General features: G+C 55.9%; 1 protein-coding gene across 2 annotated transcripts in view; it reads right to left on the bottom strand.

Moving 5' to 3' along the window:
* Window positions 1-26,242, bottom strand: part of ITPR3 (inositol 1,4,5-trisphosphate receptor type 3) — a 64,469-nt gene that overhangs the window by 14,626 nt on the left and 23,601 nt on the right. For both annotated transcript variants that reach the window (XM_074348504.1, XM_074348503.1), the window contains exons 3-34: window positions 25,411-25,532; window positions 24,546-24,632; window positions 23,249-23,407; window positions 22,996-23,094; window positions 22,134-22,217; window positions 19,646-19,792; window positions 19,359-19,454; window positions 18,780-18,830; window positions 18,445-18,587; window positions 17,160-17,259; window positions 16,916-17,076; window positions 16,174-16,315; window positions 14,686-14,847; window positions 13,985-14,157; window positions 13,330-13,449; window positions 12,746-12,928; window positions 11,547-11,798; window positions 11,317-11,461; window positions 10,668-10,809; window positions 9,747-9,946; window positions 8,458-8,587; window positions 7,892-7,949; window positions 6,510-6,675; window positions 5,384-5,548; window positions 5,233-5,307; window positions 4,668-4,793; window positions 3,795-3,917; window positions 3,507-3,707; window positions 2,215-2,466; window positions 1,790-1,915; window positions 1,536-1,661; window positions 144-264 (exon numbers count right to left, since the gene is read on the bottom strand). In XM_074348504.1, the coding sequence (XP_074204605.1) occupies window positions 144-264; window positions 1,536-1,661; window positions 1,790-1,915; window positions 2,215-2,466; window positions 3,507-3,707; window positions 3,795-3,917; window positions 4,668-4,793; window positions 5,233-5,307; window positions 5,384-5,548; window positions 6,510-6,675; window positions 7,892-7,949; window positions 8,458-8,587; window positions 9,747-9,946; window positions 10,668-10,809; window positions 11,317-11,461; window positions 11,547-11,798; window positions 12,746-12,928; window positions 13,330-13,449; window positions 13,985-14,157; window positions 14,686-14,847; window positions 16,174-16,315; window positions 16,916-17,076; window positions 17,160-17,259; window positions 18,445-18,587; window positions 18,780-18,830; window positions 19,359-19,454; window positions 19,646-19,792; window positions 22,134-22,217; window positions 22,996-23,094; window positions 23,249-23,407; window positions 24,546-24,632; window positions 25,411-25,532 (4,437 nt within the window). The remainder of the gene's footprint in view (window positions 1-143; window positions 265-1,535; window positions 1,662-1,789; window positions 1,916-2,214; window positions 2,467-3,506; window positions 3,708-3,794; window positions 3,918-4,667; window positions 4,794-5,232; window positions 5,308-5,383; window positions 5,549-6,509; window positions 6,676-7,891; window positions 7,950-8,457; window positions 8,588-9,746; window positions 9,947-10,667; window positions 10,810-11,316; window positions 11,462-11,546; window positions 11,799-12,745; window positions 12,929-13,329; window positions 13,450-13,984; window positions 14,158-14,685; window positions 14,848-16,173; window positions 16,316-16,915; window positions 17,077-17,159; window positions 17,260-18,444; window positions 18,588-18,779; window positions 18,831-19,358; window positions 19,455-19,645; window positions 19,793-22,133; window positions 22,218-22,995; window positions 23,095-23,248; window positions 23,408-24,545; window positions 24,633-25,410; window positions 25,533-26,242) is intronic.

Raw genomic sequence — 26,242 nt, 5'->3', positions numbered from 1 at the left:
CACCAAGAAGGACTTACTGAGAACCACCTAGGAACAGATGACAGGTGAGCCTAGGGATAAGGTGTTTACTGGAAGGGCAGCATCCCTGTGGCGAAGGGAGGGGAGGGGTGGTTGGAGCTGGCCAGTGCCCCTGGCACACTCACCCACCATGGCGAGGGTCCGGATGCAGGCTTCCACGGAGCCCTTGTGCTGCTGCTGCAGCCACGGACACTCAAGCAGCCGCGTGGTGGACTGCAGCAGCTGCACCACGATCGTCTGGTGTGTCTGTAAGAGGCAACACACCTGCTGCTACAGCCTGGCCCACCTTCCACCCTGGACAGCCCCAGACCAAGTGATCAGGGCCCACTGAGTATGCGCATGGGTGGAGGTTCAGGACCTACCATGTGCCTTTGTCCCAGTTGGAAAAAGGCACCACCCCCCTTGCCTCTCAGCAGTGCACAACCTGCCCAACTGTACACGGCAGCTCTGTGAGAACACCCCAAGGTCCAGGCCTGGGGCTTATAGCCCATTGCTGACCCTTTTCTTCCTTTTAAAAATGTTAAATAAATTAATATTGTATAAAGGGGATATATTTACATGGTTCAAAAACCAAAAGGTTATAAGAAGGAATGCTTTGAGAAGTCCTGTCCCAAAACTTGACTCCATCGCCCTCATTCTCCCATGCTCTGCCCTGGGGCTGGTAAGAGGTTGGGAAAACTGATACAAATCACCAGAGTCCCATAGTTCCAAAGGGCCTCAGGGCCCAAACACATGTGTGTCAAAATAAACCCATCCTTGCTGGGAGAACAGGACCCAATGTTTTTTAGCCACTCTCAGACGCACCACTCCATCCTCAGTCCTTCTACCTACACGCAGCCCTTATGTTGGTTTCTTGTGAGTCCTTCCAATGCTTCTTTATGAATTAGGTGGGGTAGCAGGCTCTTCCTCAAGGGAACCTGAGTCTCTTTCATTCAGGGGGCTCTGAGGCTATGACCTGCCTCAAGTCTGAGAATCTGGGGACTTACTGAGGGGCTGTGACTCTTTCAGTGATTCAAGGCAAACTTCAGTTCACTAGCCTAGAGCTCTTCTGCTTCTACAGACGAGCAGACTTAAGGCTGTCTACCTACGTCAGTTCAAGGGACACCATGACCAAGTAGCCGACATCAAAGATTCTGTGCATCAGATTATCCTGATAACTGCTTGCGCTCTGCTGTCCACTGCGGTAAGCATCACATCTTATCATTGATGTGTAGGAGCTGCCAAGTGTCCCTGCCACCCCGGGACCCATTATAGCAAATGAATTTAGGAAGCCCTGATCTATGGCATGGTTCCCACTGTACTTACTGACCTACAGAAACTGTGAGAGGATAAATGTTTGTTTTAAACTACTAGATTTGGGGGTAATTTGTTACTCAGTATCGATAACTAATACACGTGTATATCTTTCTGCTATACCTCTATGCACTAAAAGCAAATAGGAATATATGTGTGTATATATATTCTGATTTCCCTCCCTACTTCTCCTTGCACAAAAGCTACTAGCAGCAGGAGCTCACCTGCAGGGAGGTGCTATTCTCAGAGAACGGGGAGCTGAAGAAGGCACTGATGGTATCCAGCACGACGGTCAGCACGTACTTCTCCAGGGTGGGGTCAGCCAGGCGCTTCTCACGCTTACTACAGACCTGGGGTAGGAGAGACAGATGCCTGGGGGCGTCCAACACCTGGGGGCCCTCCACTTCCACCCACGGGAAGGCCACCACCCCCTACCCCACCAGTCTGCCTGCAGGTCCACAGCCCCCTGGGGACAGACCCGAGCCATGTCCAGGGTGAAGTTCTCAAAGAGTGTCCAGATGTGGTTACTGGTGTAGATCTCCTTCATCTCCACCTCCGTGTCCACATAGCAGTGGTTCACAAAGTTCACGTAGGCCATTTTCACCTGGGCAGGTGGGGCCGGGAGGTCAAGGGCACAAGCAGGGTGCCCACCCAGGCTCTCCCCTTCTCTGCCCTTCACCGATTCCTCCTGGCCTTCCCCCTGCTCCAATACCCATGTCCCCACCATCTCCCTCGCCTCCCAATCCCTGTCCACCTCCCCCGCTTTCCTCACCTCCCTCCTCCTGCCCCACTGTGCAGGGCTGAGTGGCTGCCTCGGCCCGCTTGACCATCCCCTCACCCCTGCAGCTTCCCCCACCCTCCAGCCACCTTCCCCAGTCCCCAGGGTCCCCACACAGGCCCCACCTCAGTGATGCAGTCTTCATGTGTCACCACAGATACCACATCCTCCAGGGGCAGTAGGGACGTGCACTTGATCTCAGTGTAGACATTCTTGCCCTCCGCACAGGCGGCCAGCAGGTCCACCAGGGAGATGTGGTACATGAGGGGGCTGTGGTCCTCCACACCATCCCGGGCGGCCTTCATCATGTCCAGCAGGTTAGTCAGTGAGGCCTTGTCATTGTAGAACACGACCACGTCGTCACCTGCGTTGGTCAGCTGGTGGTGGGAGGTGGGGCACGCATCAGACCCCCCTTAGTCCAGCTCCACCCATCTGCCCTCCCCAGGGAGAGGCTGGTACCCTGACCCCAGCCCTCACCCAACACTCAGGAAAACCCTCTCCTGAGTCTTTGGGGTTCCCTGGCCCTTGGGGCCCTAGGCTAATGTCTCAGGCCCTCTGCCACCAGGGACACAGCCCAGCACCCAGGAAGTCCCCTCCTCTCCTAAGGAAAGATCCCCACTTGGGCTGGTCTCAGAGGCGCCTCCTCCAGGAAGCCCATTGTAATCCCAACCCCTCCTGGCTTTCCCTCCCCTGTGCTCCCACAGCTGTAATGTAAACCCTCGAGGAGCACACAGTATCTCTCTCATGTCAGCGATTATGTTATTCACAGAAATATAACAGCAAGTAATAATTAGCACTGCACAGCCCTTCCAACACGGCTTCTCATTAATTACATTCCCTCATCTCACCTTAGCGCTGGCTCCTTTCTCTCCCTGCCCACCCCTCATCCTGTAAGACACTCCGGGACAGAGACCACATCTGTTCAGATTCAGACTCAGCCCCTCATTTTTTGCCTTCAGGCAACACGTGTTTAATGAGTACCTACTGTGTGCTGGACCCTGGGGCCCTAGCAATGAGCACAAGGAACGTGGTCCCTGTCCCGTACCCTGTGCCCCTACCCTCAGAGCTTGCACTCGATTGACTTCTCCCGGGGATGCATGGGCCTTAGCACACAGCAGGTGCTTCATGATTTGTAAATAAATGACAGTAAATGATAAATGAAGGAATGAGTATTCGAGATCTTTCAGGCTCCTTATCTGAGTTCTACCAGGCACCTAAGTTCTCCCCCTGGGCCCCACATGAGTTCTGTTAGGCCGCCTGAGTTCTACTACACCTGCCTCTGTGACCTCAGTCCTCCCCTGTGTCCCCTCCACAGCCCAGCACCTCAGGGTCCCTTTTCTGACCCATGGTCTGACTTCTCAAAGTCTGGGCCCCCCGCCGCCCGAGTTCCCTGTGCGCCCCTCAGCCCCACCCTCACCTCAGTCATAATCATGTCCTGGCACTTCTTGACGTACTTGCCCTCGGCCTTGATGACGGTGTGCAGGAAGTCCAGGTACTGCACGTGGCGCCCGTGGGTGGCCAGCAGGTGCACGAAGTGCTGCAACACGGGCTCACCGATCTCGGAACAGAGCTGATAGTTGTTCAGGAAGATGTGCTGCATGGTCTCCGCCTCCAGCAGCTGCGGGTGGGTAGGGTGTCTATCAAACAGGGGGTCCGGGCCCCACCCTACCCACCCCACTCAGGTGCCCCAGCCCCACACCCTCACCCCCGGCGTGAGGAAGAGATGCAGGTGCTTGTGCAGCAGGGCCTGGTTGCCGGGGTTCCCCGCGCAGAACTTCTGCAGGAACTGGTGTGTGTAGCGCAGAATCTCCATCATCTTGGCATCGCCCTGGAAGTGGAGAGGAGGGGAGAGGGTGCTGGGCTGGCCACCTGAGGAAGGTGAGGCCAGGTCTGGGGCCAGAGCTCAGATGGGGGTGAGGGTGGGGGGGGGGTCACGGCTCAGGATTGGGACCACAAGGCGGCCAGGTCCAAGGTGGGTCAGGATATGGAAATGTGTAAAGGACTAAGGGTCAGGGGTTGAGATGAGGCTGGAGTGGGGAAGCAAGGCTAAGGGGTCAGGATAAAGAGTGAGGGGAGGCTTGGGACTTAGCAAGACCAAGGTCGGTCAAGGTGAGGGACCAGGGTGGGCTTGAGGACAGTCAGAGTAAGAGGTCAGGGAGAGGCTAGGGTGAAAAATCAAAGTCAAGAGTCAAGATGAGGACAGAGTTGATATCATGGGTTAAAGAGAAGCTAGGGTCAGATTAGGGTCAACATGAGTCAGATAAGGAGGGTGAAGGTCAAAGGTTTAAATGAAGCCGAGATTATGAGGATAAGACCCGAGAGGGAAACAGAAGCTGGGGTCAGGGTCAAGAATCAGGGTGAGGCTGGAGTCAATTCAAGGTCAAAGTGGATCAGGGTGAGGGAGAGAAGGTCAAAGAGCAAGATGATACTAAGACTGGATTCAGGGGTCAAGGTATCTGGGGCCGGCCAAGATGAAAGGTCAGGGCAAGGCTGGGTCAGGTCAGCTTTAGGGGTTAGGTTGGGTCAGGATTTGGGGTGAAGTGCCCAGGGGAGTCAGAGGTCAGAAGTCAGGGGTCACCTTGTCATAGGGGATCTGCAGCAGGTCCAGCATGACCTTGTGGGCATCCATGTTCTTGAGCAGCCGCTGCTGTTTCTTTCTCATCTGCTCCCCGACACCGCACATCTTGTTCAGCCGCTCCAGGATCTGGGGGAGGGGAGGGGAGGGGAGGGTGAGCCGAGAGCCCCTTCCCACTTCCTCAAGCTTCTCCCACTGCCCAGCCCACCCCACCAGCGGGTTCGAGTCCCCTGCCAACCAGAGCTGAATCCCAGCTCACACCGGGGACAGAGAGGGAAGAAGGCGTGGCTGCTGGGTTGGATCACTGCCACAAGGCAGGGAAGCCCTAAAAGCCTGATTCCACCCATAAAAGTAAATAGAATATGACTGTGAAATAGAGTTTCATTAAATTCTTTCAGCTTTAAAATAATTCCATCTGGACCTTGGCAGAGTTGTTCCAAACACTTAGGGAAAGCTGGAAGTTATCTTACGGGCCAGCGGCCAGCAGAGTATAAGGCGGAAGAGGTCGGGCCGGGGCCTCCAGGGCAGACAGGCCTGCAGACCCCACCCGGGGACCCTGTCCACTCACCCCCTTGACGATCTGGTAGTTCTCACTGCTCTTCTCCCCCGGCGGGTGCAGAAAGCCCTCCTCATCAGTGGGCCGCTGGGGGCACAGAGGAGGGGATCAGCCAGGCCCAGCCTCACAGGGAGCCCCGCCATAGCTCCCACGCCCCACTCACCTCCTTCTTGTCCTTGGCGGCACCTGCCTCCACCTCCTCGCCCTTGCCGCTGCCCTTCTTGTCCACCCACAGCTCCGACTTCTCCACCATGGTCCGCAGCCGGTCCAGCTCTGACTTGATCACCTTGTAGTTCTCCACGTCCTGGGCTGAGATCAGCAGCTGCACCTGAAGGTCAAGGACGGGCTTGCCTGGTGGGACAGGCACCTCCAGGTCCACTGCTTTGTAGAGACTCCCTGCACCTTCACAAGTCCAGGGCTCTCTCTGCTCCTAGCATCTCCACTCCATCCAGCCAATCCTACTCAGTGTTTATGGCTCTTCTCTAAGTCCACTGCCTCCAGAAAGCCTTCCCTGATGGCCACAGATTTCCCTGCATCCACAACCATGAGCTGCCTTGTCACCTGCTTCAGTTACTCACTGATTTGTGTCACATGCTACTGTGGCCTGTCACTTGTTTACCCAAAACCCAAACAGGGCAGGGCAAAGCAACCTGGCATCACTGAATCCTGACTGTCTCCACCTTACCCGCTCTGGGTCAGTGGGTAAGGGAGGAAAGCTCGCTGGGCCTCAATTTCTCCCAACTGTAAGATGGGAATGAGAGTATAAACCACGTTGTCAGGGCTGCTTCAAGAATTCCATGGATGCAAGTCTAACACTCAGTACCTGGCACACAGCGAGCCCTCGTTAAACACCAGTCCCATCTCAGAGGGAGCTGTCAAGACTGCAGCCGCATGACATCACAATAACAAAACCAGTCCCTTTGGTGACTACATGCCAGGCATGATTTGAAGCACACAGCAAAGGTGCATGCAACAGAGTTTGCAAACTGTAGAGTACTGTCTGCATCATAAGAAATAACAGAACTTGAGCCAGGCTGAGAGGAGAGAAAGGTGGCCAAGACGCGGCTCCCACCTTTAAGGAGCTCAGCCAGGCCAAAAACCCCAGACATGCATTTCAAGCTGCCCCTGTGCTGTGAACTGCTCCATCCTGGTTTATCCTCAGTGCCCAGAGTGTGGCCAAGGTATCCCGCCTGCTCAATGCCCAGGTCAGGTGGCCCTCTGGTCCCCAGGAAGCCCCTCAAGCCTCCTCCCTGCTCCCTGAGGGCCAGGTGCTCCGGCGGGGGCAGCACCTGCTTGAAGGTGTGCATGGCCTCCTGGCGCTGGCTGAAGTGCTTGAAGAGCAGCTGCAGGGCCCCCGAGACCAGCGGCGCGTAGTCGTGCATGGTGAGGTGGATGAGCACGCGCAGGAACATGCGGCCACCCTCGTCGTCCACCTCCAGCATGCTGCTCGTCTTCCTGCAGCAGGGAGCGGGCACAGTTGGCACCTCCTTTCTACCCCAGGGGGCCAGCAGGCTCCCTGCCACCCACTTAGCAGTGATAGCACTCAGCATAACACTGTGTAAAAGCACTGACTTTGGGGGAGGGTATAGCTCAGTGGTAGAGCGTGTGCCTAGCACGCACAAGGGCCTGGGTTCAATCCTCAGCACCTCCATTAAAAACAAAATACTGACATTTCCTCATCAGTTTGTAAACAGCCACTGCCCTGAGCACCCCAAACGATCCCCATGTCCACTGAGGTCCCGCAGGACCCCCCTTGATTAAGAAACCAAAGCAAGAAATCTTCACAGGGGACCCGCAGACACCCCCAAGGGATTCACAGATAGAAGCTGGGGTCATGAATGGAGGTGGAGAAAAAAACTGTATTTTTACCCACCTCTCGCCAGGATGTAGCATTTCCTTCAGTGAGAAAAAATTAGTAGTACCTGTGACTTTGTCACCGATAAAAATCACAGATGTTTGCACATCACCTCAGAGTTGTTACAGAAATTGCAAAATATCGTTTATATTCATCACGACTTTGAAGTAATGGTACTAATTACACCCCAGGCACAGCCTGTTATTTAATGTATTAATAAAGAGGCACATATATAACTGTCACTTCAAATTTGTTTTCTTCAATATTTTGATAACTGCATCTCAGTGCCATTAGTTTCCTTTCTAATTGTGTGTTCATTATTTTATAAATTTAAAAACACCATTCCCAGGAGAGGTCCAAAGGCTTCACCAGACACCAAGGGCATGGCACAGAAATAGGTAAGAGCCCCCAACTCCTGAGGTGATTCCCCCTCAATTCTAGGCCCCTGTAGAGCAGGCTGCCCTCCCTGTTGTAAGACACAGGGACATTCCTCTCCCTCCAGCTACCCTGCCCAAGTCCTGACACTCAAACAGAGGCACGATCGCCCTGAGTGGAGGCAGGGGGATGACCAAGATCACACTGGGGCCCAAGTAGCCCCTATATTACTGGGGACCAGGCAGGCAAAGGAGGATCAGAGCACAAAGCCAGGGGACCCCCCACCCCAGAGCCTGGTAAGGGTCTCCAGGGGCAATGACCAAAGAGGGAGGGACCAGCCCCCAGCCTCAGGAAATCCAGACCAACCTTACAGGGGGTCTACAAGCCTGCATCACTCACCCAACCCCATCCATAACCCCCCACCCTCAACCTTGTCCTCACCCTACTCCAAACATGGCCTCTGCCTGCTCCCCGATGCGATCCAGGTTCATGTTGGCAGCTGTGGGGAGCAAGAGAGGGGCAGATGGCAGCTCCATGTGCAGGAAAGATGGGAGCACAGGGGAGAGGAAGCAAGGAGAAGCCCAAGCCACTCCCTTCCCCATGCTGGCCAGGTGGCAGCCCCGCTGCCTGCCTTTTCCAGGGGCAGAGGTGGAACCAACCAGGACAGGGACCAGAACAGCCCCACTGCCCTGCAGGGGCGAGCAGAGTTCTGAGCTGAGGGTGCTGGTCTGGCTTAGCCTCTGGCTGTGATCTCAGTCAAGTCCCTGCCCCTCTATGGGCCTGCTGTTTCCCCATTTAGGAAATGGAGGGGTTGACCCCCACCCTTCCCCCCTCACTGGGGCAATTAAATTAAATAATGTAGAGGAAAGGTCCTTGCGGATTGGGAAATGGACAGGGCTGGTGAGCTGGCCGGGGTGACCCCAGGCGGCAGCTCACTGCTGTGGACCCCTGGGCGAGTCACACAGCCTCAGCCTGAAGACAAGGTGAAGGCAGGGGTGGGGGCTCACTGGTGGAGTCGAAGGCAGGGGCTGTGCCATCGGCCCCGCTGTCCTGCATGGGAAACACCTCCACAAACTCCTTCTTGAAGACAGACAATAGGTAGGAGATGCGGTAATCCAGGCGGACATTGAGGATGAACTGGAGAAGAGGGAGAGGATGGGGTGAGGGCCGGTCTGAAATCAGGAGGCCAGTCCTCCAGGAGGGGTGAGGGGCTACCCTAAACGAGCTCTGGCCCTCAGGGAACTCAGCACAGATGTTCAGGGATGCTGTGGGACATCACAACCAAACACATCAAGACTCTCCCTAGGGGGGTCCCAAGTGCCCTCCACCCAGCTCCTGCCCCAGCCATGGGGATGGCACTTCCTCTTAGAATGAGACAGACACCCTCTCCCAGCCCACTCAGTCCTGCTTTCCCAGGCTGGACACTAACAGGAAAGGGAAGGAAGCTCCCCAGGTCCAAAGGCCAACTCTTTTCTCCTATCCTGCACTGCCAAACAGACGCTGGGGCTCCCAGGGGACAGGAGGGAACCAAGGACTGTTGGGGAGCAGGAGAGGCCTCCATGAGGTAGGGGGTGAGGACACAGGGTTTGCAGGCACCACCGAATGGCCTCTATCCTCTCCCCGAATGGGGTACAGAGCCTCTGGCCACACCCAGGACTCAGATCTAGAAAGCCCCAGAATGAGTCAGAAGCCCCCTCTTCCGACTCCCTTGACCAGGCCCTGCCCAGACTGGCTGCCCATGGAGGTCACTGTATTACCTTTCCTGTCCCCTGGTGGCAGGACAGCAGAAGTCAGGGTCCTTATTCCTCCTCTGGACACTAACAGCCCCTTCCCCAAATGTTGCAGGGGAGTCTTAACCCCAAGAGGGATGACTGTGTCCACCCCACTAAGAGATGGGCTCTCAAATCTCTAGCTCTGCTTCAAAATCTGTATGACCATGGGCGAGTCCCCTCCCCCACTTCCCTTTCCTCATCTGTACAATGTGGGGATGGAGCTAGACTTTAGCACACAACAGAATCACTGGAAGGGCTTGTCACAGCACAGACTATGGGCCCCACCTCCAGTGTTTCTGATCCTCAAGTCTCAGGAAGGGCCAAAGAACCTCCATTTCTAAGTTCCCAGGTGAGGCTGAAGACCACACTTTGAAAATCAGTGGGCCAGACAGAGCTCATTGTGGGGCCTCTCCATACCAGATACTGTGACCTGAGTGAGGTTCACCCTGCTTAACTTTCCTGAACCAGCCTCCACCCTCCCGCTCTGTTCCCAGAACCGCCCACCATGCTGCTGGCCCGGCCACCTGCAAAATTTCCAGAATCTTCAGTTTGGTCTCCATCACCACAATGTCTTCATTCTCCTCGAACTTGCTTCTGTCCAGTGACTCAGGGGCACCTGCGCCAGCAGACAGGCTGGGGGCACCAAAGACAGACTGCTTGCGGCTCAGCACCATGGTGGACATCATGTGCCCCATGCCCTGGATGGACCGCCGCACGTTCTTGCCTACAGAGTGGGGAGAAGGGGGTCACAGAGGGTGCACAGCAGCAGCACCCAGGCTATCTCCATCAGCTGCATAGCAAAGGGGCAAGGAAGGGGCAAGGCTAACCCAGGAAGGCCTCCTGGGGGAGGTGTGCCTTAAGCCAAATCTGGGAAAAAAGGGAGGGCCAGGGCAAAGGTGAACTGTGCAGGAAGATCAGTGAGGATGCTCCTGTGCAAGTCACGAGAGCTGCTACAGAGCATAGGGGCCAAGGGGACACTGTGTGCAGAGCACTAAAAACCAGGGGTCAGTCTTTATGCACTTTTGTCTAGATGAGTTTATGCTGCCAGCGGGTGTCCAAGAGGGCAGGGCTGTGACTCATCCCTCAGACTGCCCCTTTCTCCTCACACTGACACAGCAGGGCTGTGTTTCCTCTCAGATGGTTGTTCTTTGACAGCAGGGTGTGTCTCCAGATCTGGCTGGGAGCTTCCCAAGCAGAGCCTCATTATCTCCCTCTGGACCAGGCTGTGCTGGAAGGCAACTTGCCCAGACCACCTGAGCAGGGGACCACTCTGGTCCAGCCAAGGCTGGAGGGGACTGGGGTCCAAGACGCCCCTGCTGCAGCAGAACCAGGAGGCAGGCAGCATGGGAAGGTTGATCAGAGAGGACTTCCGGTGCTAAGATAAGACTGAGGATCGCTACAGTGGGTGGTGGATGGTGGATGGCCGGGGCGGAGCAAAGCCTCACCGCCTGAGTCCTCGTAGGCCTGCAGCATGGCTGGTGGGGCTTGCACGCAGTCGATGATGCCCAGCAGTGTGCGTGTGAGCCGCAGCAGCTCGCTGAAGCTGTAGAAGCCAAAGTAGATGAGATTGTGCGCCAGGCTGACCACCTGCAGAAAGGGGGCGGGGCCGAAGTGAGTGTGAGCAGGGCCAAAGCGTGGTGGGTGGGGTTTGTGGAGGGCGTGTCTTTGTGGGGTCAGGCCAGCCAAGGAAACCAGGCAAAGCGGGTGTAAAGAGGAATAAATTCCTTGGGAAAGGCTTTAGGATGTCCGGGCTGTGTGGACATGGAACCAAGGATCCCAGTCAGGAGTAGCCTGGCCCCAGTGGGTTACTGAAGAAGACAGGTCTGCAGAGGAGGCTACTGTGAGGAGGATAGGGCAGAAATGCAGGAAGTAGGGGGTGGCTCCTGCCAAGGGCCTGCGATCCAGCCCTGGGCTGACAGGCTGAGTGGACAAAGGGGAGGCAGCCCTCACCCAAGCGTCAATGAGAGGAGTCTCCATCTTGGAGACTCCCAGTGGTCTACGGGGTCTCCCTGCACTGGCGGGTGACACTGAGGGAAGCAAGTGACGCAGGCCTGAGAAGAGAGCGAGCCAGCGCCTCACTGAGCCCCAGCCCACCTCGAAGGTGAGCTTGTTCTTTTCCTCGTTGGCAAAGGGCACGGCCTCGCTGACCACGTTGTTGAGGTAGTCCTCCACGAACTCCATGGTGCTGGCAAACTTGTTCTTCTTGTCGTCTCGGGAGGCGTTGAGGTTGGAATCATAGCTGGAGATGAAGGCAGTTGGGGGTGAGGGTCCCTGAGATTCTCCCTCCCTCCCGCCTTGCCCTGCTCACCCTCCTCCCATCTCACTCCTTGATGGTGATGGCCGTGGGGATCTCAGTCCAGAGGCGGGCGAACTTGACGGGTGTGACCAGCTCCTGGGGGTCGCGGTCCACGTGCACGTGCAACATCAGGTGGCAGAAGGAGGCGCGCAGGTCAAAGGGCAACATCTCGTCGGCCATGCACAGGAAGATCAGGTCTACGCCCAGCTGCTGGGAGATCTCATCAATGGCCAGGTACTGCCGGTCCAGGCACATGCGGGCAAAGAGCTTCAGCTGGTACCTGCGGGGCAGGGAGGAGGGTGAGAACATGGTAGGTGGGCTCACGAGGGCTGCCAGCACAGGCTCGAGGATGTGGCAAGGGACTTAGGTTAAACTGTGCACCAGCCACTGAACACAAAACAAAGGATGCGATTCTGAATAAGACAAGTGAACGGAAACCCAATCTGGAATTATGAGTGATGGCAGCTCTCCCCCATCTTGCTGAGGAGGGTGCTTTATGACTCAGTCAGAACAGGTCTTCATGGCAAGAAGGATGGTTGGGAGGGGAAGAGGGGAGAAGAGTTCGGTGAGAGGAACCCTCCTGGGGTAGGGGATTGAGGGTAAGACTGGGAGAGAGAAGAGGGGAGGGTGAGCGCCTGGGAAAAGGTGCAGGAACCTTGATGGTAGAGCTACAGAAATGAGAGCTGCAGGAAGCTTTGTTCTGCATGGGGTCATGCCCTCTGTGTCCCCCTCAGAGTTCTTGCATTACCTACCATGGGCTCCAGGGCCAGCGGCCTGGGTTTGGACTGTGGCTCCAGACTTATAGCCATGTAACCTTGGACAAGTTCCTTCACCTCTCTGCCTGTCTCCCCAACCTTACAATGAGGGTAATGACTGATAGTCCTTACTTCACAGGGCTGTCCTGAAGCTGAAATGAGTGATCAGGTAAAGTGTTTTGACCAGTGCCTGAGAGAGAGCGAGCATCTGATGAGTGTTCTCATATTCTTATTTTTTAAATATATATGTATGGAGACAAGTGTGGGTCCCTCTCAGGCCTGGTCACTGTACGAGCCTGGCCTTGGGCCACCCAGTGCTCCTTGGGCCTCACAGTCGCCCTTCACTTGGCCTCCCTGGTGGAGGCTGCCTGGCTGGTGAGTGGAAGCAGGAACCCCCTCGAAAATGCCAGAGCTCGTCTCTGGGCAGTGCCTGGCTGAGGACCCCGAGGAGGCCACAGGCCCTGAAGGGCACCTGTAGTAGCTGAGAACATTCTCATCATGGGCATTGCCAGCCCGCGCCTCCTGGGCCAGCTGCCTCACGCTCTTCTCGTGGTGTTCGTTGTTCCGGTCAGTCCAAGTCAGCCACACTTCCTCCTCTGAGTACTCAATGCTCAGGTACTCGTGGGACTGCGCCATCTCCTTCACGGGCCGAAGCCTGCAGACCGATGGCACCCCTATCACTGGGAGCGGGGTCTGGGGCAGGACCCCAGGCCCAGAACCCTTCGGGAGCATAAGCGCGCCCAGCCACACAGACCTCCCCTCCTGGAGCTGGGCGGGTGCCAGTCAGGCTCCCAGGCTGTCTCCCCTGCTAGGGACCAGCAAGGGACCTCAAACAGACCATGAGCTTCTGGAAGGCAGGGGCCTGGGCTCATCCCCCTTCCCCACACAGTGCCAGGCACACAGTAGGCACTGGGTACATGTCTGCTGAAAGCAGGGTTGCCAGCTCCAGCCTGAACCCAGACAGGGTCCCAGCTATAAGGTGGCTGGGGAGTTGGGCAGGGTGGAGCCCTGTGTGGGATGCTGAGCTGTGGGTGGGAGACTGTGCAGATGGCTCACTCGGTCTGAATGAGGATGTCGCTGTTCTTGGGGTCCAGGACACACTTGCAGATGAGCTCCTGGGTGACAGGGATGGCGATGTGGTTGGACACACACAGGTCGGAGAGGTAGTCCAGGAACCTGGGGTGGTGACAGCAGGTGGAGGAGGAGCTCAGAGACAGCCCCCAGGGGTGGCAAAGCCCCCCCTCCTGCTCCTGCAGCTGGCAGCATCGGCTCCCTGAAACCTGGAGTTTACTGCTCCTGCTCCCTCCCTAAAGCTTAAAGATGGGGGTATGGACTCCCAGATGCCCAGGGATGGACAATCTACGGGCATCACCACACGCAGCGGGGTTGGCTACATGGGAGTCCAGGGGGTCGGAGTAAAGGAGGCACAAGGACAGGAGTGATATTTCAAATATTTAACTGGTTCAATGCAGGCACTGACTTTGCTGCCAGAGAAGAGTCTGGGCACCTCCTACTGTACCAGGAGTCAACCCTCCAAATTTGGGACAGGACCTAGGGAGGGGCTTGGGGTTGGCAGGGCCTCAGAGAGGTGGCAGTTTACCAACAAGTGCAGAAGGATTTCAGTATTTAACAGCCAGCATGGGGACTTTCTCCCCTGGGCAGCAGTGGGAGCGGGGAGGGAGTGGGTGTGGCGGGGGAGGGGCGGGCCCACCTGGGTTCCCGATTCTTCCGCACCAGGCTGACGAAGGTCTCCACCTCCGTCTTGGTGATGTGCTTCTCCAGGAGCTTGCGGTTGTTGTGCAGCAGGGCAGTGATGGTGTCTTCAGCCAGGATGTCATAGCCGATCTGGGACTGCATCATCCCAAACTGCTTGGCGATGTGCTCCTGGGGGACAGGTGGGCTGGGGGTCATGGGGAGCCTAGCTCTGCTCCAGAACACTGCCCCTGGACTCCAGACTGGGACCAGACACCGGCAGGGGACCCCAACCTGAGGAAGGTAAGGGGTCCTGGAGAGGAAGCCAGCCCTGGGCAGAGGAGTAGGTTTATGTAATAGTTACCTAGCTTACCATCTGTCTCCCACCAGAGGGAAACCTCCTTGAGCAAGGGGCCTCAGGGGCCCCAGTAAAATTGAAATAGCAGGACTCTTGTTCAAAACATGAAAAATTTCAAGACAGCAACACAGAGCATGAAACCCAGCATGAGACCCCTCTCAGCGGAGTCAGGCTGTGCTCTGGGAGGACGACTCTACTGTGTGGTTCCCTACCATATCCTCAGGGCCTAAAACAGCGCCTGCCACACAGTGTGTGAGCCTCAGTAAGTATCTGCTGAGTGAATGAAAGCATGAGGGAGGGAGGGAGGAAGGGAGCCGGCCAGCAGGTGAGGGGGGCACCAGGCCAGGGCAGCGGCGGCCCACCTGGTTCTTGCGGTAGTCCTCCTGGGAGTGGCGCAGCACACGGTAGCACAGGCGGAACATGTGCTGGTACGGGGCGTTCTTCTGGTCTGACAGCTCCTCCAGCCGCACCAGAGGGCCCTCCCCACCCTTGTCTCGGAATGGGGCCTTCAGAATGCCAAAGATCTAGGGGACCAGGGAGAGTGAGGAGTTATCCCAGGAATCCTAAGCCCCAAACTGACCCTGCCCCAAGGCCACCCCCCATTAACCCCGGGGTGATACTACATTGGACCATAACCCCAGTCCTCCCCCCCGACCCCCGCCCCAATCAGCTCCAGTTCTAGCCCTCACTTCCCTCTCTTGTCCAGAATCCTGACACTGGCCTCAGCCTGCCCATTCCTCCCCCATGTGAATTCTAGTTGATCCTGGGCCTGGCTCAGCCTCTGGGGGAAGAGCCGAGGGTCACACAGCTCAGGGGTCTGAAGCTCAGAGAAAAGACAGGCCAGGCCGGTGTGGCCAGAGCTTACAATGTGAGACACAGGCCTGCTTTGTCCAAAAAAAAGGTGTAATGTGGGAACTAGGTGTGGGTGAAAACTTGTTCTAGAACAGACACCAAAGAGCCAGAATCAAATGGAATGAGAAAATCTTAGCTGGATCCTGGCTCCAAAAAAAAAAAAAAGACCTTTAAAAGACATGTTAGGAGGGGATGGTATAGCTCATCAGTAAAGTGCATGCTTAGCATGTACCAGGTACTGGGTTCAATCCCTAGTACTGCCATTAAAAAAAAAAAAAAAGTAAAAAAACCTGTTAAAGACATTTTAGGAAAAATAGAGAAACTTGATATGGACTGGGTATTGCTGCTAACTTCCTTAGGTGTGATAATGGTTCTGTGCTCTATAAAACAGTTCTTTTATTCTTAGGAGAGGTGGGCTGAAAAAATTTAGGGGTGAGGTGCACCCTCTTTTGAAATGCATGGATGGAAGGATGGATGTGGAGATGTAGTTACACAAAGCCAAACTGGCACAACGTTAACAAGTGAATGCAGGCAGCTCTTGTTGTAGTATTCTTCCAATATTTTCTCCATATTCAAAATTTTTCATACTAAAAATTTAGAAAAAATTTTTTTGAAAGCACAAGTTCTGGACCTGACATCTGAGTGCACATACTGGCCCTGCTGCTTCTGAGCTGTGGACTCTTGTCAAGTTACTCCAACCAGTGTGTGCCCGTTTCCTTATGGTAAAATGGGGATAATAGGACCTCCCCAGGTTGGGAGGATCGAATGTGTCAATTCCTGTAGGGCACTTAGGGCAAGGCCTGGCACATGGTAAGAGGTGAATAAATATCTTTTTTTTAGAAAAAAAAAAAAAGGAGGAGCAATGAGAAATGTCAAGGAGACTGCAGCTCAGCCGGAGATGGGAAAAGGCAAACAGATTAAAAAGGTGACCTGTTCCCTGGTCACCGGCCCTTCCCTGAGGCCTGCCCACCCCCCACGCATGTGCATAGGGTAGGCACCTGTTTGAGGATGTTCTGCTCCCTCATCAGCTTCTGCCGTTCCCGGTTGGGCTTGGTGACCATGATGTCCAACACATTCTGCCCATTGTTGGGGACGTCGCTGACGAAGAACACCAGGTCCTCCAGCAGCTGGATGACAAACCTTCACGAAGGGACACCAGGGATCACGGGTGTGCGGTGCCAACCCCAGGAATACCCCGGAACTAGCCCCCTACATGTGCTCCCCTCGAGCAACCAGCCCTTTCCCATGGGCCGGCCCCGCCATCACCGCACAGAGCCCATCACTTGCCTTTGATTGCTCTCCCCAGATTCACCCAGAATTGCTCTCAAAACACACCGCCACAACCCACCCACCCTGGATTCCAAAGTGCCCCCTAGAGAAAGAATCTAGGAAATTCCTATCTGGTAAGGAACACAGGGCACCGGCAGGGTGTTTAGTGTGAAGGGCTCTGCATGTCCCTCCTGACTGTCATTTACTAGCTGTGTGACCTTGGTTAAGTCTCTTAACCTCTCTGAGCTTCAGTCCCATCATCAGTAAAATAGGGGTAAAGATGGCTCGGTCACAGGGTGAGTTCTTGGAGTATGTGAGCAGTGAGGCTGGGGCCCAAGGTCAGCCAGAGCCCGACAGGGACCAGTCACCAGCTCTGTCTCCCCTGCCCAGTGTCTGCTCTGTGACCCCTTTTCTGTGAAACACAAACCCAGCAGGTCAAGGCCTCTCTGGAACCCTGCCCCTGCAGCCCACCTGCGGTCATTCTGGCTGATGAAGCCCTCATTGAGTTTCTCCACGGCGCTGGCCAGCATGGAGCTGGCATCATTGGCAAAGTCCAGGTCTCGGATCTCGGACACAGGAACTGACACGATGGCAAAGGCCTCCTTGTCCTCCTTGGTGGGGCAGGTGCCCAGCTGCAGGGAAAGAGGTCAGCAGGGCACTCAGAGACCAGCTTAAGCCCAAGCCCAGCCCGCAGCCCGGCCCCCCAGCCCCGCACCATGAGCCGGATGGGCCGCTCCTCGTCAACGTCGATGGGCACATTGGTGCTCTGGATCCACGTGTTGGTGCAGAGGTGCCGTAGCCGGACGTACGAGTTCCTGCAGGCAGGAGGGGGGCAGAGCCCAGTGGAACGTGCCCCAGTGGTCTGCCCACTTGCCCCCAGCGGCTTCCCGTCTTCCACCTAACTCCACACTACACACCCAGCAGCTGCGGGACGGGGCACTGGTCCCTCCAGGTGAGGAGCCCGAGCCAGATTAGAGAGACCAGCAACATGGCTCCCAGGCCCTGTGCCAACTGCCGCGCTTGCCCAGGCCCACATGCCTCACCTGCTCGCCCCAAACCAAAGTGCTCCAAAAGCCCAGGCTGGTTGGCAAGCTTGGGACCAAAATTCATTTGGACAAATGAGGCAACTTAAACTATTTATCCCATTTAGTGTCAACACGCGTGCATTTCACAGCAGAAACACTCATGTCTTTCATTATAAAATATAATTACCTTTCAGAAATGAAAAACAATCTGAATCTCCAAATACATCTGGCCCCAAGAGTCTCAGATATGGGATTGTGGGCCTACAATGACTCAATTAATTCCATCAGCCCTGCTGATGGGTAACTTGATATTCCCACTTTACAGGTGAGGAAGTTGGAGCCAAGTGACTGAGTCAGCTGCCTGAGGTCAGACAGCTTGTCTAGACTAAAGCCTGACTGACACTCAGGAAGTTTCTTGATGCTATGTTTTAGAATCTCAGCGGGGAAGAGGGTATAGCTCATTGACAAAGTACATGCTTGGCATGCATAAGGTCCTGGGTTCAATCCCCAGGGCCTCCATTAAAAATAAGTAAACCTAATTATTCCCCCCCCCAAAAAAATAGAATTGAGCTATTTCAGTTTAAAAAAAATAATTGTTTTAAAAAAGAATCTCAGGGTTAGGGGGGTCTTGAAGGTGAGGGAGTCCAGCCCCTGCACCCAGTGTACCCCGGACAAACTCCACAACCTGTGCCTGAGCCCCAGGCCAACTGGCAGTACAAAACACTGGAGAGAAGGCATCCAGAGATGAGCTAGCACAAGGCGGCATCCTGTGTGCAGGACCCAGGGCAGGGCACACGGCAAGCACTCATCTGACTACAGGCCTCAGAGCTGGATCCCCATAGGGGCAGGTCATGCAGGTCCTGAGGCCAGAGGACCTCAGGAGGGCATTGGAGTGAGAGGCACGGGGAGTCCAGGGACAGGACGGGCGAGCCTGGGCACCCCCACCCAGCCCCCAGGCACGTGGCGCCTACCCACCTTGGCACGAAGGAGTCAGTTTTCTGCAGCGTGGTGGGGTCCAGCTCAAAGAGGGAAGCGATGTCGTTGCCATGGGGCACAGCCACCAGGCGGTACTTAATCTTCTCCCCAGCGTTCCGACGACCTGCACGGCCCTGGGCACCCTGGGTGAGGACCCCAACTCATGTAGGAGCCCCTCCCTCCTCTCAGGCTCCCTGAATCCCAGGATCCCATCTGAGAGGCCTTCGCCCTCCAGCCCACCTCCCAGGGTTTCACAGGCCCCCCTACCCCAGCCCGCCCCAGAGCTGTGCATGTTCACTCTTCCCCCAGCCCTGGAACCATCCTTTGGTCCTCACCGTTCCTGCTGCCTTGGGATCAGAGGCATCACCCTTGTAGCTGGGGTTCTCCTGGACAGAGATACAAGATAGGGGCTACTGGGCACCAAGCTATACCCACATGACCCACACCCCAAAACAGTGTCCACATATGACCCTGCTTGGGGCAGGCAGCCTCCCTCATCCTTCCAAGGGTGCCCATCTCAGCCCCCAAACTCATGTCACTACTGAAGGAGCCAACCAGAGCCCCAGGCCCTGCCCTCCATGGCCTCTCTCCATAGACCCATAGATGGGGGCACACATACATAAGTGCCCCAATTCACACAAGCCTGTGTGTTACAGACAGACGTGGATGCAGAATGTAAGTTCCACAAGGGCTGGGAATTCTGCTCACTGCTGTATGCCCAGGGCCCAGAATAGCTCCTGGCACACAGTAGGGTCACCGTAACATTCCTGAAACTTACTGTCATGCATGTATTTGATAATATTTGCCAAGTATATGCATGAGAGCAGATAAACCAGGGTCCACACATGTCTCTCTGCAGACATGCACCAGGCACTTGTGCTCGTGCCCAGGACACCCTCTGCCTCCCTACTCACCTCAGCAGCCAGGTAGTTGCCCGTGGCCAGATGCTTGAAGCGGTACAGGCCGTTCCAGTGGCCAGCTCCTCCACGGCAGGGGTCATGGTGGACCACCTGGGAGGTGCAGGGGTGAGGCGGGAGGGAGAGGCACAGAGGGGAGGGGGACTGGAGGCCTGGAGGGCTCTGGGTGGGTGGGTCTGAGACATTCCCTGGCCCCCTGGCTGTGAAGGGGCTCAGAGGAGAGACAGATGGAGTGAGGGGGGAGCCCAGGGCTGGGTCCCAGGTGCCAGAAGCAGGGTTCTGACCTCCACCTCCCAGAGGGCGTTGGAGCTGGTGGCTGAGGTGGCAGACTGGCGCAGCGTGGTGCGCAGAAACACCTGCAGCTTGCCCTTGTACTCGTCACACGTCAGGAACTTCTCCTGCTCCGCGTGGAACAGCCGCACCACGTCTCCCTGCAGGTGGCGGCGCAAGGGCTCAGGGTGGACAAAGAACCTCCAGGGAGCCAACCCCACCTGCCACAGATGCAGGCGCAGGCTTCCAGAGCCAGCAGCCGAGGCTGGGGTGCACAATGAGTCCCATCAGAGGACGGCCAGGGCCCAGCCCCTCAGCCAGGCTCTCGGCCCAGAGCCACAGCCCAGACCTCAAAGAGCTGGGGCCGGACACACTCTCACCCAGAGCCCTCCCCAGCCTTCCCATATCTGAACCTGTCTTCATCAGCTCCCTCCCCAACCTGTAAGTCTAGAAACCCCACCTGACCACTAAAGGCCAACCTTAAGTTACCTCCTCCACAAAGGCAAGAGAGGTCTCCCCAGGCCCATGGTTGCCCCTCTCCTGGGGCCTTTTCTGCCTGAATATCAGTAGGTCAGACCCATCTGTTTTGCTTTCTGCTGGACTGGAACAGCTGGAGCAGAGGCTGTGGCCTGTGCATAGCTTTGGACATTGAGACCAACTTTGGATCCTGGCTCTGCTCTGAAAAGCTGTGTGACTTTGGAGAAGTCCCTTAACATCTCAGCCTTAGTTTCCTCTTCTATAAAATGGGAACACCAGGAACTCCTTGCAGAAACTAAGGATTACAATTTGTATAATGAAGTAACACGGCACACTCACCATGTGCCAGCCTCTGTGCAAGCACTTTACATGGACTTTCTCACCTAATCCTCACACCAACCCTCTGGGTGCATATACAGTTATCCCCATTTTACAGGTGGAGAAACCCAGGCAGAGAGAAACTTAAAGTGTCCTGCCGTGGGTCACATAGCTAGTAGCAAATGGGACGAGAATCCGTGCTCCAGAGCCCACACGTGCATCTCCCCACCCCAGCTCCTCCCACGGCAAGCTGTCTCCTACCCAGCAGGCTCTCAGTGCGTGTCTGTCACTCCTGTTATTACCGCTATGGCATTATCTGTCTTCCCTACACTGCACTGGACATGAAGTATTCAGTCAACATCTGTAGAGTGAATGTATGAGCAAGAAAGTGAATGAATATACACAGATTGGGTCAGTTACTTATGGCAGAACCTACTGATTTATCTGTCCAGGCAGTGCCGGGTGAGAGTAAAAAAAAAAAAAAAAAAAAACAGAAGGGTGGACTTAAGCTCAAGCCTTCTATGCAAGTTGCCTGGAATCGAACCTTGGAGCTGTGACAGATTCACCAAAACCACTCCATAGGGTTGGGACCAATGATGCTTCATTTTTGAAGTGCTGCACAGACTTAGGGCTGAAATGTGTAATCAGGGAAGGCTTCTGGGAGAAGGTGGCACAGGAGCTGGGCTTTGATTGATGTGTGGTTGATGGGCAGGCTTAAGGGAGGGAGGGAGGGAGGGAAAGGCATTTGCACAGAGTATGAGTAGACAGGAAAATAGCCTAGGGAAGGGAGAAGGGAGGGCAGGAATGTCAGCTAGAGCAGCCTGGCTGGGGGAGGAGAGCAAAGGAGCCACTGCAGGCTTCTGAGCAGGGGAGGTCAGTGCACACGGGGTGACCCCCTTAGGGCAGCTGCTCTCAGGCCCGTCGCCTGTCCCTTTAACAAGTATCACAGCCAAGTGTATCTGTGATTCCTCTAGCTGAGGAGCCCCACCCTTTCTGCCCCCCACCAGATCTGCCCTTCCACATACCACTTGCACCCCAGTAGGCTGGTTCTGAACCCTGCAGCCCCACTGAAGGAACCTCTGAACCCTCCTCTCTCCCCCGACCTCTGGTTTTCAAGGTTTCTCCAGCGTTCTCCAGCCATCCTTGTACCCTCTGCTCCAGTCCCTCCAAAGTCTTTACTACGGTATTTCCCAGCACAGCTGTCACCCCACAGGCTTGTCCCCTCCCCTCCTGCCAACCCCTTAGGTCCGAGAGCCCACACCAGCAGGTCTGGAAGCAGCCTCAGCAGCCTCACGTCCTTGCCCAAGAGGGCACAGGGCAAAGGGTAGGGGGCGTGGCCTGGAACCGCGGAGCAGACATGCGGGAAGGGACAGGAAGCTCAAAGGGTCTGGACCCACCCCCGAGGTGGGGGATAGGGACCCCCCCTAGCCTGCTGACACCCCCTTAACAAGAGAGCAAGATGAGAATAGCCAGGACTCAGACAGGCTGGAGAGACGGGTCTTGAGGCCAAAGACAAGAGAAGGGATGGTCTGGTTGGGGCCCTGTAGGGGTGGAGGGAGGCCAGAAGGGGTACAGAGCCAGAGAAAGGGGTGCAGAGGGAAATGCCAAATGGGGAGCAGAGCTGGGTACAGGGCAGGTGGGGAAGGCAGCCAGGGGAACCTGTGGGGGTGGGGTGGGACAGCAGGGGTGGGGGCTCCCAGTCCTTACCCCTTTCAGCACCTCCTCCAGGTGGTCTCGGAACTGCATAAACAAGTTGATCTTCCAGCTGGTGTTGCAGTTCACAGAGTTGACCTGAGGAAGGGCAGAGAGACCCCTGATGCCAGGCAGACCCCTGCAGCTGGGGAGTGAAGGCCCAGAGATAGGGTAAGGGGAGGCCAGGCCAGCCCCAATCAATGCACAAGGACAGGATACCTTTTCATAACATGGGCCCCAGACCCCAGCCCAGCTGCCCTGGGGCTGCCAGTCTGTGGGGTAGAGAATGGAGGCAGATGCTAGGAGACAGTAGAGGGGGCATTGAGGCCTGGCCCTCCAGAAGCAGGCAGGACTGGAGAGGGAGACCCCAGGGAGGAGGAGAGCGGGTTTGTGGACGCCTGTCTGCTGCAGAGCTAGCCGAGTTACTAACTAGGGTCCTTGGACTCTTTAATCAAGAGGAATCGATGAGAGGCCTCGTGAAGCACGAGGGAGCGAAAACAAGTAACAGATGCCCCTGCTCACTCTCTGAGGAGGGCGGGCTGGTTCCTTAAATGGAGCGGGAGTAGGGGTGGGCCAGTTGGTTGGGTCAGGGGTGGTGTAGGTGGTCAGCCCACCCCCTCGGTGGTGCTGTGTGCAGCAATCATGCGCAGTATCCTGCTTTTGCTCCCGGCACCTCATAAGTGGCAGCTGGTTTTTGGCTCTTTTGTATCTTATTGTTCATGATTGCCCCAACTGCGCACGCATCCAGTGATTTTTAGTCCCTTATCGTTTCTTTGTCTTCTGTTACTCGGGGAGATGTTTGTCCAGGGGCAAGTGCAAGCACTCTGAGAGAGGGCCCCAGGGCCAGCCTGCCTCAGCAACCCAACACCCCGCTCACCTCCTTGCAGCCAGCGTTGTCACTGAGCTCATAATTGCTGGCATGCAGAGGCTGCCCAGCGTTGACGGGATTCAGGATCACCTTGTCCCCCACAACCACCTGTGGGGAAAGGCAGGGAGGGCCGGGCCCCCTGAGAAACAAGCATGAGCTCACGCAGTCCCCCAACCCACATCAAAGGCCCTTTGAAGCCCCCCTGGAGCTGTGGCCTGTGCCTTCCTTCCAGCAGGCCCCTCCTGCCCAGCCCTGCCCTCACGTTGTCCCCATTGCTCCGCAGCTTCCAGAAGGGCTGGATGAAGAGCCAGGAGCCCTCGTTCCCTGTGGCATCCAGCGTCACCCGCATGGCATTCTTCTCCAGCAGGGCCGGCAGCCGCTTATTCACCGTCAGGTACTTGTTGCTCTTCATGTGCAGGAGCTGGGGGACAGGTGGGGGTGAGGTCACCAGGCCCCAGGAGGCCAGCCCATCAGAGAGGGGCCCTGGCAGGGCACACTGGACCTGTGATCATAGCTTGATGCATGTACAGTGTCAGACACACAGACTGAGACAAACACAGCCAGACGCACAATCACATACCCAGGAGATCACACACAAAAAAGCCAGCACTGTTCTAAACACCTTACATGTATTAATTAGCTCATGTAATCTCACAACAACCAAGAGGGAAATACTATCACTGGCCTGATTTTACAGATGGGGAAACAGAGGCACAGGGAAGTGAAGTAACTTGCCCAGGTCACACAGCTAAAACCTGAACCCACCTCATGGCACCAGAATCTGTGCTAGTGACCACCGGGTTGAAAACACATCCAATTCACAGCAATTCAGCTGTGACACAGCAATTCAGGCCATGCAGCAACAGGCACACACAGAAGCAGACACGCAGTCACAGAGAGCCCTGGGTTCAGTTGTAACCGAGCAGGACCCTATGGGGTCTTCCTGGGACAGACCCCTCTGCCCATGTCCTCTGCTTTCACTCCTCTCTGAAGTACTCAGATAACAGTAGGTGACGCAACTTTCCTGAGCTGTTTTACAGACCATAAAACCACCACCAAGTGGAAGAAATTACCTACTTGATGATCATGAGCACACTGGCACCTAAGGATTGATAACATTAACCCCCGTGACACTACCCTGTTACGTCACCATCAACCAATCAGAATTGTGCACAAGCTGATCACATACCCTGGGACGCCCCTCCCTCACCATGCCTTTAAAAATGCCTTGCTGGGCGGGGGTTGGGGGATAGACAGACAGACAGACAGACAGACAGACAGACAGACAGATAGATAGATAGATAGAGAGATTTTTTTTTTCTAAATGCCTAGCTGAAACCCATTTTGGCGGTCAGGCTTTCTAAGCATTAGCTGTCCTGAACTCCTTGCTTGGCCCCCTGCAATAAACACTGCACTTTCCTTCCCCACAACCCCTTGTCAGTAGATTGGCTTTACTGTGCAGGCCAGCAGACCCAGGTTTGGTTCGTTAACAATGTCAGCTGGCACCCCTCCCCCACACCAGCCCCAGCACCCTCAGCAGGAGACGCCAGTGGTCCCACCTGGATCACACTGCCGTACTTCACCACGTCCCCGTGCACTTTCTTGTTCTCCGTGTCATTCTGCTTCTGCTCCATCTGGGCTGCGTGCTGCACAAACACATGCAGAGCTGGAGGGCGGGCCCAGAAGCCTGCTCCTGGGGGGACATCCCCCCACACCACACCTGCACGTGCGGGCACACAACCACAGAGGGCCTGGCACCACATTCAGGGGGACCCCCAGAGCCCATCCAGCCCATTCCTCCCACTGCTGACGGAAGAATGAGGCTCAGAGTGTGAAGGGGCAACCCCGAGTCATACAGCATGCAGCCCAAGGAACCAATTCCTTCACCCCTGCCCCCTCCCTGCCGCTTCCCTCTAGGGGGGCACACCAGCAGCCCTGTGAACCCCGTATGCCCCTGACATCCCTAGCAGATAACCTAAGGCTATGCCTCACTGCCCTCCCTCACCAGACTCCTGGTGCCCCAACACGGGACCCCTGCCCCAGCCCAAATGCTGGCAGGTGTGCTTTGAGCCATTTCCCTCTCCTCCACTCCCACTCCTCTGTGACCTCCCTCCCAAAACTGTGTGTGCTCCCAGCCCACTGCCTCCAGGAAGCCTTCCCTGACTGGCCACAGCCAACTCTGACAGATCCAGCTCTGGTGCCTCCAGGATTTGGTGTGCATCCCATCAAGGCCACCTTTCTAGGCTCTTCTGTCCCAATAGACTGGAAGCTGCCTGAGGATAGGCTGTGTGTGCTCCATCAGACTGGGAGTTCCTGGAGGCAGGCACTCTGTCTCCTCCATCAGACTGGCTCTCTCTGAGAGCAGGGGCCCAGGTTCATGACACACACATGCAGGTGGACACCTGTGTGCACACACACACACACCTGTAACTTCTGCAGCAGCACCACATCGGCGATCTTCTCCTTGTCCTGCTTGGTCTGCTTGGCCTTCCAGTACTGCTTCTGGGCTGAGTAGCGGTTCATGGGACACACCTTGAAGAGGCAGTCTGAGGGAGGGCAGGCAAAAGGAGGGAGGTGGGTTCATGTGGGGCTCAGGGCTCTCCCTGCAGCACTGCCCCTGAATCCCACCTCTGCTCCCCGCACTCCTCCCCACCCCCCTGCCCCACTGGGATAGAAAGGTCATGTTTGGAAGAACCTTGTAGATCCAGGTTCTTTCAAGGATACTTGGGGCATCCTGGATTGGGCTGAGTAGAATGGAGAGTCCCAGAAGCAGGTTTGAGAGCAGGATCTCACTCGGGAGACAGACATGTGTCCTCCTCTCCACAGGAGATTTATCAGAGGCTCTTGGGCACCCACCCCTATGCCCTGTCTATGCCCAGCTTTTGTGGACATTGATGACTAACAGTTCATATCAGCATTCTTCTGTGGCCAACCGCCATCTTGCCCACAGATGCCTGGAAAGTGACATCCCCCACCCCTCCTGAGGGGCGGCATGTATCCAACGACTGACACAGGAGGAGGGGACTGTCTGTGGTGATCCCTGTGGGATCAGGCTGAGGCTTCTCTTCCCCTGAAACCATCTCTTCGCCGGGGTCTTCCCCTGCCTTGTCTGAGCCAGGCTCCCAACATGCTCCTCCAGAGACCCCTCCTCAGTAATTCTCCCATCAGACGTTCTGCTTCTAGGGAACTCCACCTAAGACAGGGCCAATCAAAATTCCAGAAACAGGTTCTCTATGACCTGATTTTTATTTGCAAA

This window comes from Camelus bactrianus, chromosome 20 (assembly GCF_048773025.1).
Source record: "Camelus bactrianus isolate YW-2024 breed Bactrian camel chromosome 20, ASM4877302v1, whole genome shotgun sequence".
Lineage (NCBI taxonomy): Eukaryota > Metazoa > Chordata > Mammalia > Artiodactyla > Camelidae > Camelus > Camelus bactrianus.
The sequence above is the reverse complement of the archived record's forward strand: the minus strand, read 5'-3'. Positions and strand labels throughout refer to the sequence as shown.